This window comes from Aspergillus piperis (assembly GCF_003184755.1).
Source record: "Aspergillus piperis CBS 112811 unplaced genomic scaffold BO85scaffold_31, whole genome shotgun sequence".
Classification (NCBI taxonomy): Eukaryota; Fungi; Ascomycota; class Eurotiomycetes; order Eurotiales; family Aspergillaceae; genus Aspergillus; species Aspergillus piperis.
In genome coordinates this window covers 276,879-290,696 of record NW_020291621.1, presented here as the reverse complement: position 1 = coordinate 290,696, position 13,818 = coordinate 276,879, and the positions used below count along the sequence as shown (strand labels likewise).

Below are 13,818 nucleotides of genomic sequence, written 5' to 3'. Positions count from 1 at the left end.
GAGCCACGAAAGTATTGTGATAGAATCTAGTTGTCAGTGTTGAAGCCGGTCAAAAAACCGGTCAAAAAATCATATTTGGTTACGCTTCAGAAGGGTCAGGCTTTCTAATGAAATAGATATCTTGACTGTGAATACCTACACATATCACAAATATAAGTCTCTTGTTGCTCAAGACCGACACTCCTTCAGGGTTAGTAGTGTCTGCATATTATAGCAATCCACGTACTGGCTTTTTAGGTATAATCCAAGATAACATACTACTTAGTATTCAAATTATAACGATCACCAATGATCACCTCCATGCCACCTGCTGGGATACGTAAATCCAGATATATATTATGTCTCTCCCGTAGGGATATAACACTGGTACAGCATTGCAGTCGTCAAATTGTACCCCATATGACCCATACATTTGTTCAGTGTGTAGAACAGGCTCAATATTAATTAATTACTACTGGCCCTTCTTTATATTTTGAACTGCGATGCTCTTTCCCTTAATGAATGAGGGATACTAAGACGTAGATTTGCAGGATATTTACCAGGGCTAAGGTACAAGATGGCCGGATAAAGAGTCATCCGCTCCTCGGTATTCCCCATCATCACAACTGATAAGAGATGAGTGTGAAACAGCAATACTAGCGCGAACGTATTACGTACCTAGGGGATGAGTATAGTTAGTCACCTGATAACTGTCCTCAATGTATAATAACCCGTCACTACATCATTTCATCATGTCGACTGCCATCTTACGGACTCGTGAACATGGACTATCTACCCCTGGAGGTGAAGCATTTAATTGCTGGAATAGTAAGAACACTGCAATTACCATTTGAAACCAACTAATTCTGGAGCTAGGTTCGCGATGTATCGTGGGAAACCCTGCGGGCTTTATCACAGGTGAACCGCCAGTGGAACCAGATTACGGCGCCGAGTCTTTATCAAGATCTTACTCTCCGCCTGAAGCCGGACGGGCCACCTCACCATGTGCTTCAGCTGCTTGACGCCACTCACGTCTTGCCGCATATCAGATATATCACCCTCGTGGATCGCACCTCCTCGGACCTACGTGATATCAACGTCGGGAAGTATCTCAATGAGACGAGCCCCGAGAATGTCGATGTCCCTCCCATACTGCGGGCATACAAAGGGGACTGGGACCCGATCATCTCCCTCCTCCAACGGCTGGTGTATCTGAAGCGGCTTCATCTTTTAATGTACCCTTCATACCCGCCGGCACTGCTGGATACCCTAGCGGAGACTCATCCAGACTGTCACGTGTCGGTGTTCTCCGCCAGCCCCAATACCTACCGAGCGGATATCACGTGAAATAAATGGGTCCACTCTCCCGTGGTGAGGGCCGCTTGGATCGTCTACTATGAACATCCCAATGGCCGCTTCTACACCGAGCACCCGGATCGCTTTCTGCGGAACATTCTCCGTCAAGCACCGCGGATCAAGCGTCTGACGTTGCAGATCAGCGCCACGTCGGGCCCCAGCTCCTATCAGCGATACACCAAGTGGCTGCAGGCCCAGCCGTTGGAGGACGATGTCAATACGCATCCACGCGCGCAACTGGAAATGCTTTCATTCCCGTTGATAAGCAGGATGACCGCGCAGAGCCTGCAGGCCTGGTCCGGCGTTACCGATCTGGGATATCTCACCACGTGGACCGCCGGCGCCATCGAGGATACTGCTCTATTAACAACCATCGCCGAACTGCAACCCTTCCGTGCCCTAAAGCGACTAACCCTCGCCCTGAACTACCCGGAAACCTCTCCCAACTGGCTCCCGGCAGTTAAAGCCATGTTTGATGCCCTCCCGCCCCTGACCTATCTCTGCCTGCTGGGGTCCTATCACCCGGAATGGCTCCCCACCGCGATCCTGGACCGCCACGGCCCAACACTAACCGAGCTGCAGCTGCACAGACCCCGACCCCAGTTTCAGAACTACGAGCTCTACCGACTCGCGCGGAAGGGGCAGATTGCTCCAATATACCCTACAGATGTGATCGCTAACATGGCTGCCTGCTGCCCTGTCCTCCAGACGCTGCGGATTACCGTGCAACGGTACCGGGGTTACTTAACCGAGACAGCCGCTTACAACGCCCTGGGCCGTTTTCCAGCCCTCCATACGCTGGACCTTCACCTTAACTGCCTTCCCGTGGTAGTCTCAGGTCAGGAGAGCCCGTTCCCCCCACGGGAGCTCACTGCGTACGAGCGCCAGACAATCCAAACCTGGCAGGGCAGTCTTGCCAAGTGGACGGTTCGGGACACCGCGATCAACAGTGCGTTCGACGAAGCGCTAGCTACAGCGATATTCACACGCATCTGGAGCCAGACAATGGGGAGATCCCTCCGAGTGCTCCGACTGTACCCCCTCTCGGGCCAGTCTGGGCAGTACCAGGGATCCACGGGTATCACAGCCCATGTGCTGCTCGGAGGCGGGGATTACCACCAGGAAATAGGTGGCGCGTGGCAGGTCGAGTGGGATGCAGCCACCGGGATGCGAGTGGAAAACCGGTTCAAGTCAAAACGTAAACCGGGCGAGAGGATGCGAAGTATGGATTTAGAGATCTTCGAGTCTATGTGGCCGTCGGATCAAGAAGAAAAGACCTGGCCTATGAAATGGTGTAGCTGGCCATTGCAGTGAAGGTTATTGAGTTACTACCAGTGTATTACCGTGTTGCGTTATAGCATGAGTGGATTGGCCTCTGTTGGGTAGATGGTTGTATGGTATATCGTAAACCTTTGTTCGCGGTGAGGTAATGTGAAATCCTTCGTGGGATCTATGTCAAGAAAGACCGAGGTAGGTATAAGAGGGACAGGATAGTGCTTCAACAGCCGCGAAAGAGTCTTCTATAATAATCTAAGGTTATACCTAATGCTTGTTATCTGCACCCAACCTAGATGCTTAAATGAGGGATTAATTTAATAATCCATGAAATCCGGCTCAGATACCGTATCGATAAAGAACAGCATGTGATAGCAGTGGGCCATATCCCGATCTTTATCATCCATATCCACGTCCTCGACCTCGTAATCCGACTCATCATCCAGGTCCGGAGGAATATAGCACAGATCCTCGTTGGTCCAGATCCGGATCTTGGAGACCTTCTTCAGTCCGGTGATCTCATCCGGATTGCTCTGGTCGGCACCCAGCGAATCCTTGTGGTTGATGAGGCCCAGGCCTGAGCATTGCCGTTGGGCGTGCCCAGCAAGGCGTATCCGGCCTTGGAGGTCGTCTCGAAGTCGGTATAGCCCACCCACTCACTGGCCGGGACGCCGCCCATGGCCCGCTCGATCACGGCCCGCGTGTCCATGTTCACGACGTTCATCTGGAAAATATACTTCCGGGATCCGGCGTCCACGCCGCCGGCCGCGGCCTGGGCCGCCCACTCAATCCACATCACGTCGGACAGCTGGCGGATGGCCGGGAGCTGCGAGCCCGCTGGCCACTCGTCGTCCGACATCAAGGTGATGCGGTAGGACGGGCTCCACGCCAGGTCGACGATGATGGCGCCCGCAGGTTAGTTATTCCTTCTTGTCCAACAGGCGACGTACTCTTGGGACCAAGGAGTGACCCCTAACATAAATAAGCTATATGAGATAAGTAAATAAAATAAATAAGATAGAAGTCATATAATTCTAGAATATCACTTACGATCATACCAACTGAATTTATAAATATATATTATTATTTTTAAATACTTATAACTCCACAGAATAACTAAATAAAGAAATAAAAGTTATATTACTGCATTCCTCATGGAAAGCTCTATTAAATAATACTATTTTAAAACTCATCAGATATCATTTGACTGTTGTCCCGTTGTGACGATTTCCCTACTAGACTGTTTTTTTTATAGACTACTGATTCCTCAAGGATCAGTCTATCTCGTGAATATAGGCTATCTTTGTTATTATTAAATAAAGCTATTATGTTTAATGTAATCAGAAGTTGGACGGCCCACACGGTTGGGCGGCCCATCTGGTAATACTATATAGAAGACTCATTTTCAATACAAGATAACTCAATCATTATAAGTCTAAAAGATTCAATATTACATAAATACATTATAAATAATATAAATAACTATCTAATACTCCTCAAAAATCTATATAAATATGAATAGTATCTGATTATAATATAGTATATATATTTTATCTGTAATTTTAGATACATTAATATAATTTATACATAAAAATTTTAAAAAATTTTTAAAAAATTATATATTATTCATCAGAATATATAGTATCTATATATATAGTGACAACTGATTAACTTGAGTATTGGTTAAGATATAATAGATTTAAAAAAGCATCTTTTATATGGATAACCAGATGGGCCGCCCAACCGTGTGGGCCATCCAACCGTTGATTACGTTAATGGCTGATTCCATACCTAGTTAACAGGTTTTCTACCTTGACAAGTAGATCCTATCACACCTGTTGTAAAGATTTCCCTACTAGAATATGTTTTCAACAGTCCTGTTTAGTTTATAATACCAACAGTTCCTGACTAAACGGCTGACTGCCATATCTCATCCCCCTGGGACCAAAGCTCCGCGGGTGGCATAGCTGTAAGGATGGGATAAAGCTCTGGGATCACCGAGACCACAGCAACTCGGAAATACCCTGGGTATTCCCCCTCTTCTACTTCACTCGAATGATCAAAATTCATATCCAAAGCATACACCCATGGCAGGTCACTGTTCATGGACTCTACAGCGGCAGTATCAGCAACCAGACATAGGCCCACATCTAATCCCGGAGCCAAGCCCTCAGTTTCTATGTACCCATAGTATGATCTGGCTTGTATCAGTGACCTGCATTGACAACATTTAAATTTCAAGGTTGATCTTACTGTTGTATCTGCTGATGAGTAGCACCATGTAATTCCGGATCCTCAAAGCGAGGCATCAAGCATTTATCCATAATCTTCTGACCGCCAGCGGACCTTTCGATCGACAAATCTATTAGGCGATCATACTCTGCATCCCATTTATCCCAGCGTTCATCATCTGAGTAATCTGTTCGGAAAGTAATGAAACCGAAGTCATCGAATCCATTCTCTTCCACGACCTGGATGACTGCATCATCGGGTATCTTAAATATATCTTTTGGAGGGGCAGGGGGCATGCCCTTTCTCGCGCGACTTGATCTTTGTTCCTCGAACAATTTTGCAAATGAAATGATTGTGCGAGCTCGAACATTGTCGAAGGGGATCAAATTTAAATCAATTTGGCGGATTTGCTATGTTGGTGAGAGATGGTTAGTATGAATCAATAGAGGGTTCCATAAAGTTCGAAGGTGATCATAGGCTTACCTCCTCCGGTATTTGACGCAAGTCATCCTCGGTTATGGTTCGAAGTCGCTCTTCAGTCCATCCGGGTGGTAAAGAAGACATATTCGGCGGATATACTTAAAGCCTTTGATATGTAATGTCTTGGGTTGGAGAGGGAAACGCTTTGACAAGGCATATGGGTGAGGGAAAGAAGGAATTTGGAAAAGAAAGGTTGCGATATTGATCAAAGGCGGGGACGGGGCTCGGTAAGGATCCACTCGGTAAGAAAGCTTGTAACGTTTGAAAGCTTAGCGTAACTATAGCAACCTAGGCTCCCGATTATTTTATTAAAAGTGGCCTAGGGCTGGTAGCGAGGCATAAACTTGGAGTAATGCTGGAACCTAGTGAAAAGTAATCTCCGGTCGGCCCGATTGACCTTTTCAGATCCAATTCCCTTTCCTGGTTTCGGTTGTAGGGACTGGGTTTATAAGCTGGTTTTTTCGTTTCATTTTTCAACGCCTCGTGCCCCGGGAATGAATAGCATGCTTCGATTAGACCCTGTATATAGGAGTTCACACTATTTTTACTTAGCGGTGCACGAACCAAATTCGTGAGTATCAAGTATTGGACCTGACGAGAACTGGAGACTTTGCCCATCGACTATTTGATTAATGATTTGCATATTATCGAAGTTATGGATCTCCGCTCCCTACTCGGCAATATTCGTACACCCAGTTCTTCAAGTCAATAGCAAGAAAAGACTACCCACAGCATTTAGATTACTAAAATGCTTGCTAAACTAGAATCCTTCGTAAGCAGAAGGAGTGCAGCGACCGCAATTCAAAGATTCAGCGCCGTCGAAATCGCCGTAGCAGAAGCAATCCTGCTGGTAGATGAGACATTACTTGGTCCATCCACACAGTATGCATTTCCCAAAATAAGATTTCCACACGTCGAATTTAAATTGGAGTTCCAAGTCTGTAATTGCGTAAAAGTAATTCCATACTCACTCTCCAGAAGAGCACAGTAGTCTCCACTGATAATCACATGCCACTTGTAGCAATCAGATGTGGTGCCAGAAGGTGTTGGTGCTGGCGCAGTAACATATGAAGCCGTCGTAGTCGTGGTCGTGTTGGTGCTGTTCCAGTTTGCTACTGGACGCACACAATAAGCCAACCCAGGAACCAAGTTGGTACATCCAGCATTGATTGATGGGTTGATCGGCTCAAACAAACTGACTGTGATGGTATTGTTCAGCGCGACGAGGCTGCAGTCGTCTCCACTTTGCACAACGTAATATTGGCCGCAGTCGGTTGTGGTCCCATAAGCCAGGTTGCTTGGAGCGGCAACGGTGGTAGTGGCGTAGACGCCGGTTTGAGTGGCTGAAGCGCCTGGGATGGTTGTCCCAGTCCATGTCGATCCTGCCTGCCCGACACAAACGGCTTGTCCAGCTATCAGGTTGGAACAGTAGCTGTTGATGGTCGGGTTCCAGGAGGTTAATTGGACGAAGGTGATTCCTGCTTCATTACAGATGCTTTCACAAGTGTCTCCAGACTGAACAGTGTAAACATCACACGTTTGCGGAAGGCACAATGAAGCGCCAGCTGTCATGGCATTGTTAGCTAAGAAGCATACTATTTGGAGCGACATATGTGGCCGTGCGCTGGGTGGTTGGGTTGGGTTACCGTCAAGGTTAGAACAATCGGGGAGCAAGTTATTGAGTGAGATAAGTGTCCCAGTGGAAACATTTTGCGCTTGCGAAATAGCGATGCAATTATCCCCTGAAACAACCGTGTACGTCGCTTCTGACAAACAGCTTGGCGAAGTATAATTTGCAGGCGCAAATCCGGCAATATCAGTGACATTTGTGGGATTCTTTGGGACGTCTGTTGGATATGTGACGTGGCAAAGACTTTGTATGGAAGACCAATCGGATGCCATCTCGGAATCGTAGTATGAATATGGCGTCTTTTGGAGAAGCTGGTACAACTCTAGAACGCATGGGGAGCATGCAACAGAGGATGGTAATGAGGTTGCAGATACATCGTGTGTATAATTGCTCGAAAGAGTGTTAAAGTAGTCTATGATCCACAATTATTTAGTCTGATAGGGCGAGAATACCTCCGATAAAAGGGCTGAAGCAGGAATTTCGACTCACCAATGCATGACGCCCCGGAGGTGGGATCTGCCAAACAAGACAGATTGTAGCTCGCCCAGTACACATCTCCAAAATATGTCGCTGGATATCCACTCCAAGCCTCATCCTGGCCAGGACAAGCAGATGAGACGGTATTGTGATATATTTCCAGAGATGAACCACAGCTATTGGTGCAAAGGTAGGCGTATGTATCATTGCTAATGCCATAAACATCATCTGCGGCGGCAATATTCACCAAACTGCTGTTGCAGTTGACAGTGCCCTGCAAAGCAGTTAGGCAAGCATCAGAAAATTTCACAGCAGTGCTGTTTGCGATGGACCCAGCATCTAGAACTTGAAACTGTGCCTCGCAGAGGGTAAAAAATGCTGCCAAAACGACCAAGCCGAAAGACTTCATGATGGCCCGTAGATCTACCGAAGGAATGGATTTGCGGTAAGGGTCTCTGGGCCTTGAGAAGAGGCAAGTCGGACTTCTAGACTTGAAACAGATCGCAACTATGGCCCCTCATTTGGTTCAGTCCTATCTGCAAGCCTCCTAGTTTTAGAGACATTTCAGAACTAGGAAAATCGGAAAGTATATTCCCGGCATCTCGGCAGCCTTGCATGGCAGAAAGTGACTCCTGTATCAAGTCTGTATTGGGAAACTGGGTCTACCAAGCGGAGGTATTAAAGGTTCCTGAAACTTTACCAATGAGACAAAGCTGCACAATCGACAGATGCCAGTCTCATATGCGCACCGGATCATGCTGTACCTGAATCTTTATCTTATTGGCTGCGGAGCAAGAGATGAAGGGCCGATGTAACCTCCTCTAGCTGGCATATCCGTGGTGTTCCGATAGCATATTGCACTCGAGGATATGTGTGGATGGTCTGGTCCCATGCGGATCCGAACGCAAGGCTTGATTGCGGAGGCTAAGCGTTGGTCATGTGCATAAGGCTCGTGAACCTGTCGGTAAAATTTGTCCTACATTGAACCTTGGAAACAGGATCTATTCACACCTGGACCCCTTAATGCTACCGATCAATAATGCTTCGGGTTTAGTTCGCAGCCACTAGCAGGGGTAATTTAGTGCAAGCGCTCTAGGCTGTCACATATCCCTCAGACCTCAGGGCCAGATAGCGCCCTCGGGAAGAGCTTCTTAGGCTGAAAGACGCGGAATTAAGCGTGAGATAGAATGGTATAGGTGCTTGTCGGGTATTGTATGAAATGGGGATTTCGTAATTTCGAATAATCGTGCTGGAACCGACATTCCCCCGAATTGAAGATATTTGTACAATTCATGAGTCTGCCGACATGCCGAGTCGCTTCGTGAGATTTTATCGTTGGCGAGGTCCAGTCCCTGAACTTTGTGAGTTAGAATATCGACTTCCTTCTACCTTGTCCTCATCAAAACTTGATTATAGACCTGTCCAAGTATAGGATGTGGTCTACGTTTTGGGCCGTCTGGGTCCTAAGTCTTCTCGGTTCTCTGCCTCCCTCGTATTCCCAAGGGACCATTCCATCGGCCGACGACTATACCTGGTATTTTCCTTGTTCCTGCACCCATATGCGCCTGAAGGATTATAGCTGATATCCCAAGCTCCCTAACGAAAACCTGCGCCATAGGATGTTGCGGTAATTCTGGCGTCTGGTAAGTGATAGTGCCAGTTATTCCATCTCAGGTCGCAAGCGATAACAAGTGTTTAAAAGTGGACTAGGACCTGACTTTTGCGGCACCGGAAACTGCACTTCTAGTTGTGATGCGAAGTCTGAGTGCGACCCTGGCTGGGGATCGGAATGGAGCACGGCAGAAAAATGCCCCCTTAATGTCTGCTGTTCGAAGTATGGGTTCTGTGGTAATTCACCAAAAACGCCAAATCAAACTTCTTGGCCGTGATCTTGCTAATCCGGATTGTGATCATTAGGAACTACCTCAGATTTCTGCGGGAACAAGACCGTCAAGAAGCCCTCCTGCAGTGGGAGTTCAGCGGATGGAAGATCAATTGGGTGAGTTATCACGATTCTGACTTTAGTGTTGACTTAATATTTTTTGATCCTAAGATACAAATCAGATACTATGAAGGATGGTCAATCAGCCGGGCTTGTGATGCCAGTAAGTTCTCACTCGCTTTGATTTTTCCTAGGATGGTTGGATCTTAATCGAGTCAAATTTTTGAATCAATACGATGGCTAACAATTTCTTCAATACTACAGTGGTCCCCGAAGCACTCCCCGCTGGTGCTTATACTCATCTCAACTTTGCGTTTGCCTACATAAATCCCGACACATTCGAGGTGGCCCCTATGAGCGAGAGTGACATGGGTCTTTATTCTCGCTTCACTGGTCTCAAAGAGGACAATACGGGCCTTGAGACATGGATAAGCATCGGTACGGAACTCTGGATAGTGCAAGTGAATTTTTATTGTTGACTTCTTGCTAGGTGGATGGTCGATGAATGATGCCGACCAGCCGACTGCCACTACGTTTTCGGACCTTGCGGCTTCGACATCGGCTCAAAAGGCATTTTTCAAATCCTTACTGTCATTCATGACAACTTATGGCTTCGACGGCGTTGACATTGACTGGGAGTATCCCGTTGCTTCGGAAAGATCTGGCAAAGCTGCCGACCTCAAGAATTACCCAACATTCTTGCAGAACCTAAAAACTGCACTGGGCTCAACAGGTCACAACTACGGATTGTCAATCACTGTCCCGTCTAGTTATTGGTATATGCAGAACTTTGACATCGTCGCGATCGAAAAGACTATTGACTGGTTCAATGTCATGACCTATGATCTCCATGGAACATGGGACTCGACAGATCCATACATTGGTCCGTATGTATATGCACACACTAACCTGACTGAAATTGACCAGACAATGGATCTCTTTTGGCGCAACAGCATATCTCCTTCAAAGATTAATCTTGGACTTGGCTTTTACGGCCGAAGCTTCACTCTTACTGATCCGTCGTGTACAGCAGCTGGCTGCCCATTCAGCAGTGGCGGCAATCCAGGTAACTGCTCGGCATCCTCTGGAACTTTGATGGACTCGGAGATTCTCTCTATAATTGCCGAAGGCGGTACAACTTCAGTCCTTGACAAAGATGCGGCTGTCAACATCGTCACATGGGACACGGATCAGTGGGTTTCATACGATGACGAGACAACAATTAAGATGAAAAAAGATTATGCTAATGGCAAGTGCCTTGGCGGTACTATGGTATGGGCGGTTTCTACAGATACGAACAATGGATCAGTGAGTCAAGAGCTTTTGGAGATGAACAGCCTCATCAAGAAGAGTCTTTTCGGAGGTCAAACCCCTCAGGTTTCATCGCTCTCACAGTGTGTTTGGGGAGGATGTGATGAAGACTGTCCTTCTGGCACTACCCCCGCAACCAACGGGAAAGGAAAATCAGCTTCAAATATGGCGATCTACTCAGGATGCTTCAATGGTCAGAAGCGCAATTACTGTTGCCCCACGGATAATGTTCCGACTTGTCACTGGGTACGTTATTTCGATCTGGGTTCCCCGCAATATGGATGTCAGTATTTTGAGCAGTTGCATATGCTAACTATTCAACTTAGCAAGGCTCAGCTCCCCTTTGCCGTAGCCATTCCTGCTCAAAGGGAGAAGCCCAAGTCGCAACCGATCAATCTGCCACGGGCCATAGCTGTTGGTTCAACCATAAGTCCTTATGCTGTACTTCGACGTCATCCGATGCAGCAGTTGGGCAGTGCAGTAAGTTACAAGTCCTGCTTATGCCTTCAAGAAGAGGGATTTATGCGACATTGTATTCCAATAGTCCACTAACAGAGCGGAAATAGAATGGTCAGGCTCTGCACCACACTGTGCAAGTGGTGACAATCATGCCGGTTGTGCTTCGGGTTATCCTGAGTACTTAACAGATAGCGTAGATGGGCAAGGTGGAGAGTCAGTCTGCTATAAGGGTAAAATCAGGATTTTTTCGCGATCCAGTACGAAAATAACTGGAATTCTGCTAACGCCTTTTTCTAGGGATGAAAAGTTTGTGCTGTACAGATCCCGTTCCTTATCAGAACTGCTCATGGTATGATTTAATTTTGATCAGTGTTATCTTTTAGGGAAAATTCGAATACTGATCTACTGTAGGACGACTCGTGCCCATACTATTCTCGCTCCTTTCACTTGCAATACAGGCTGTCCTGCCGGTAAACGGATCGTCGCTGAGAGTTATATCGATCATGACTCCTCATATCCATGCTGGCACAACACAGCAAGTTACTTCTGGTGAACTCCATATATCCAAACCTACTGTATTCTATTAACGCTAATGATCTTTCAATGTAGCTGTGATACCTTCAACCAGGTAGCTTTAGGCCTACAAAGCTGTGCAAAGAAGTTTCCATTAATATGTCTTTAGACTGATCCGACGAATGACCCTCCTAATTTCTGCTCAGCTGCAGATACCGACTACGTATACTCGGACGAGCTTGACTCTGATGGAAACCCAGCAGACTTCATTGAGCTGTATTGGTACGAAGATGACTGCTTCACACTCCCTAACACTGGAAGCCCAGATGTAATGAAGCGGTGGTATTCATTATATGAGAAAGTCGGGGGTTTGACTGCAAAACGTTCCGTATTAGCCACTCAAGGCGACGAAGACTATGACCTCCCGCAACTCTGTGAAGGGGATGACTGCTACACAGTGCCAAAGTTACATAGTGAAGAGTTCCGCGAGCTGTTATGGTCAATAGGCAATGCGACAGAGGAGGATTCTGATGGAATATTTGGTGGTCTGTTCCCGCGCGCTCGCAAACCCAAAATTTGCCAAAACAAGAAAACTATCAGCACTTTCAAAGCGAAAAACTATCCCAGTGTTGGAACCCTGTCTGCCACCCGGCAGTTCTACGGGGTGGTCAAGTCTGGCGCAAAGACCGCCATCTGTAACGGACTGCCAATAACTCTTGGAAAGCGAATCCTGGGCACCAACTACGTGGTCGAACATGTTACCGAACTTCAAACCCCAGCTCAATTTGCCACGAGCATGCTTTCTGGGAAGCTTCCTAGTGGGGCGGCTGCTCCGGGAACCGCATCGAACTATGACTGGACCCAAGTCTTCTCTCAGAATGGCTACTTTTTCCAGACTTGGGCACAATTAGGAGTCACACAACCCACTGGCCTGACTGGGGATACTCCTGCAGAGGCTATTGCTAATGCACTGGGAAGTACCGCTGATATTAGCAATCTCCAAATCTTGGACGCTCCGACGAACGGGCTGAAAGCCGCTGTACGTATGCACCATGAGCTCAATTGTATATCTCTCTAACACTGCAAACATAGGCCTGGCAACTGTTCGACAACATTATCTCGCCAAAGAGATTCAGTGCGGAGAGTGCACAAGGAAAAGTCGACATGATTAATCATGTGAGTCATTCCGCGCGCTGTTAAATCTCTCCGCTTAATATTGATACCTGATTCTTTGCAGCTTTACGATACTCTGCCAGGATACCTGAACAGTGCCGATGTATGTCAAATCTATTTTTTTTCTTGATCATCACGGGATCTAACATACTGCAACAGGTACAAGATTCTTTGGAGTATGGCTATAAAGCAATCAAGGCAGCCATGGGGGCCCTCGATCAAGCTGCGCAAAATAACCCGAATGTTAACGGCATCACAGCCTCCTCGTTCGAAGACGCATGGATAACTTACTCGAAAGACTTCTTCGAGCAAATGCAAGGGAACCTTCAGGATTTCGTGACGGCTCGTATCAATGAGGTTACCAAGTATTGGAGTTCAAGTGCCGCAACCAAAGCCTTTACCAAGACCGGGGCAGCGGCAGTTGCGAAAGCACTTGGCGAGAAGCTGAGTGGTGTGTCTACGGATGTTGTCATAGACAGCACCTTTGTTCAGTGATTACCATCCATTTTTGATGTGGGTGGTACAAATGGGATTATCCTGCCATGTCGCGTATCATATCATTTCAAAGGCGACTTCAAGTTGGTAAAGATGAGAGACATCATGGAGAGAGAGTCAAAGATGATTGTGCGGAGTCCAAGTATACATAGCTCCTAGAAACCTAGTAGTACTATATCCACCCACTGTAGAACCAGTTTTTGTGGTATAACCAATACCTGGATTTATCTTAATAGAAGTAGAATTTAGCTTTAACAACATGTATATAAATATATATAGATATATAAAACAGCTTAATTCCAAGTCAATATATATTTTTCTCTTTCTCTAGACTTATTAGTCTTGGTGAATACACAAACATCTTTTGACTTGTTTAGTCAGTGTGGTCTTCAGATTATCAGAATAACTTGTTCAATTGCCACTCTATTCAGAAGACAGTTGGTGCAACAGAGTAAGTTTGTGAATGCTATACTTAGATATGCAACTCCCTGACATC

The 13,818-nt window shown here is 46.6% G+C and overlaps 5 protein-coding genes across 5 annotated transcripts; 2 read left to right on the top strand and 3 right to left on the bottom strand.

The window, feature by feature from the left end:
- Positions 1–762: 762 nt before the first annotated feature.
- BO85DRAFT_524390 (uncharacterized protein) lies at positions 763–2,649 on the top strand (the record flags this gene model as incomplete). Its single annotated transcript, XM_025665412.1, has 3 exons — positions 763–807; positions 856–1,277; positions 1,356–2,649. 3 exons carry the CDS (start codon positions 763–765, stop codon positions 2,647–2,649), a joined length of 1,761 nt encoding a protein of 586 aa, XP_025510440.1.
- A 278-nt stretch (positions 2,650–2,927) lies between these two features.
- BO85DRAFT_443194 (uncharacterized protein) lies at positions 2,928–3,469 on the bottom strand (the record flags this gene model as incomplete). Its single annotated transcript, XM_025658867.1, has 2 exons — positions 2,928–3,229; positions 3,271–3,469. The coding sequence occupies 2 exons, from the start codon at positions 3,467–3,469 to the stop codon at positions 2,928–2,930; spliced, it is 501 nt and encodes a 166-aa protein (XP_025510439.1).
- Positions 3,470–4,238: 769 nt separating this feature from the next.
- Positions 4,239–5,540, bottom strand: BO85DRAFT_431574 (uncharacterized protein). The gene is made up of 3 exons (XM_025658338.1): positions 5,326–5,540; positions 4,864–5,252; positions 4,239–4,807 (listed from the first exon to the last, which is right to left on the bottom strand). Exons 1-3 carry the CDS (start codon positions 5,404–5,406, stop codon positions 4,519–4,521), a joined length of 759 nt encoding a protein of 252 aa, XP_025510438.1. The 5' UTR covers positions 5,407–5,540; the 3' UTR covers positions 4,239–4,518.
- Positions 5,541–6,123: 583 nt separating this feature from the next.
- Positions 6,124–7,838, bottom strand: BO85DRAFT_463907 (LysM domain protein; the record flags this gene model as incomplete). The annotated part of the gene is made up of 3 exons (XM_025661951.1): positions 6,124–6,837; positions 6,919–7,274; positions 7,442–7,838. 3 exons carry the CDS (start codon positions 7,836–7,838, stop codon positions 6,124–6,126), a joined length of 1,467 nt encoding a protein of 488 aa, XP_025510437.1.
- Positions 7,839–8,576: 738 nt separating this feature from the next.
- On the top strand, positions 8,577–11,488 carry BO85DRAFT_202174 (glycoside hydrolase). Its single transcript, XM_025654547.1, has 10 exons — positions 8,577–8,963; positions 9,022–9,072; positions 9,132–9,277; positions 9,347–9,428; positions 9,494–9,534; positions 9,636–9,809; positions 9,862–10,928; positions 11,013–11,162; positions 11,249–11,371; positions 11,439–11,488. Exons 1-9 carry the CDS (start codon positions 8,863–8,865, stop codon positions 11,324–11,326), a joined length of 1,890 nt encoding a protein of 629 aa, XP_025510436.1. The 5' UTR covers positions 8,577–8,862; the 3' UTR covers positions 11,327–11,371; positions 11,439–11,488.
- The last annotated feature ends 2,330 nt before the right edge of the window (positions 11,489–13,818 follow it).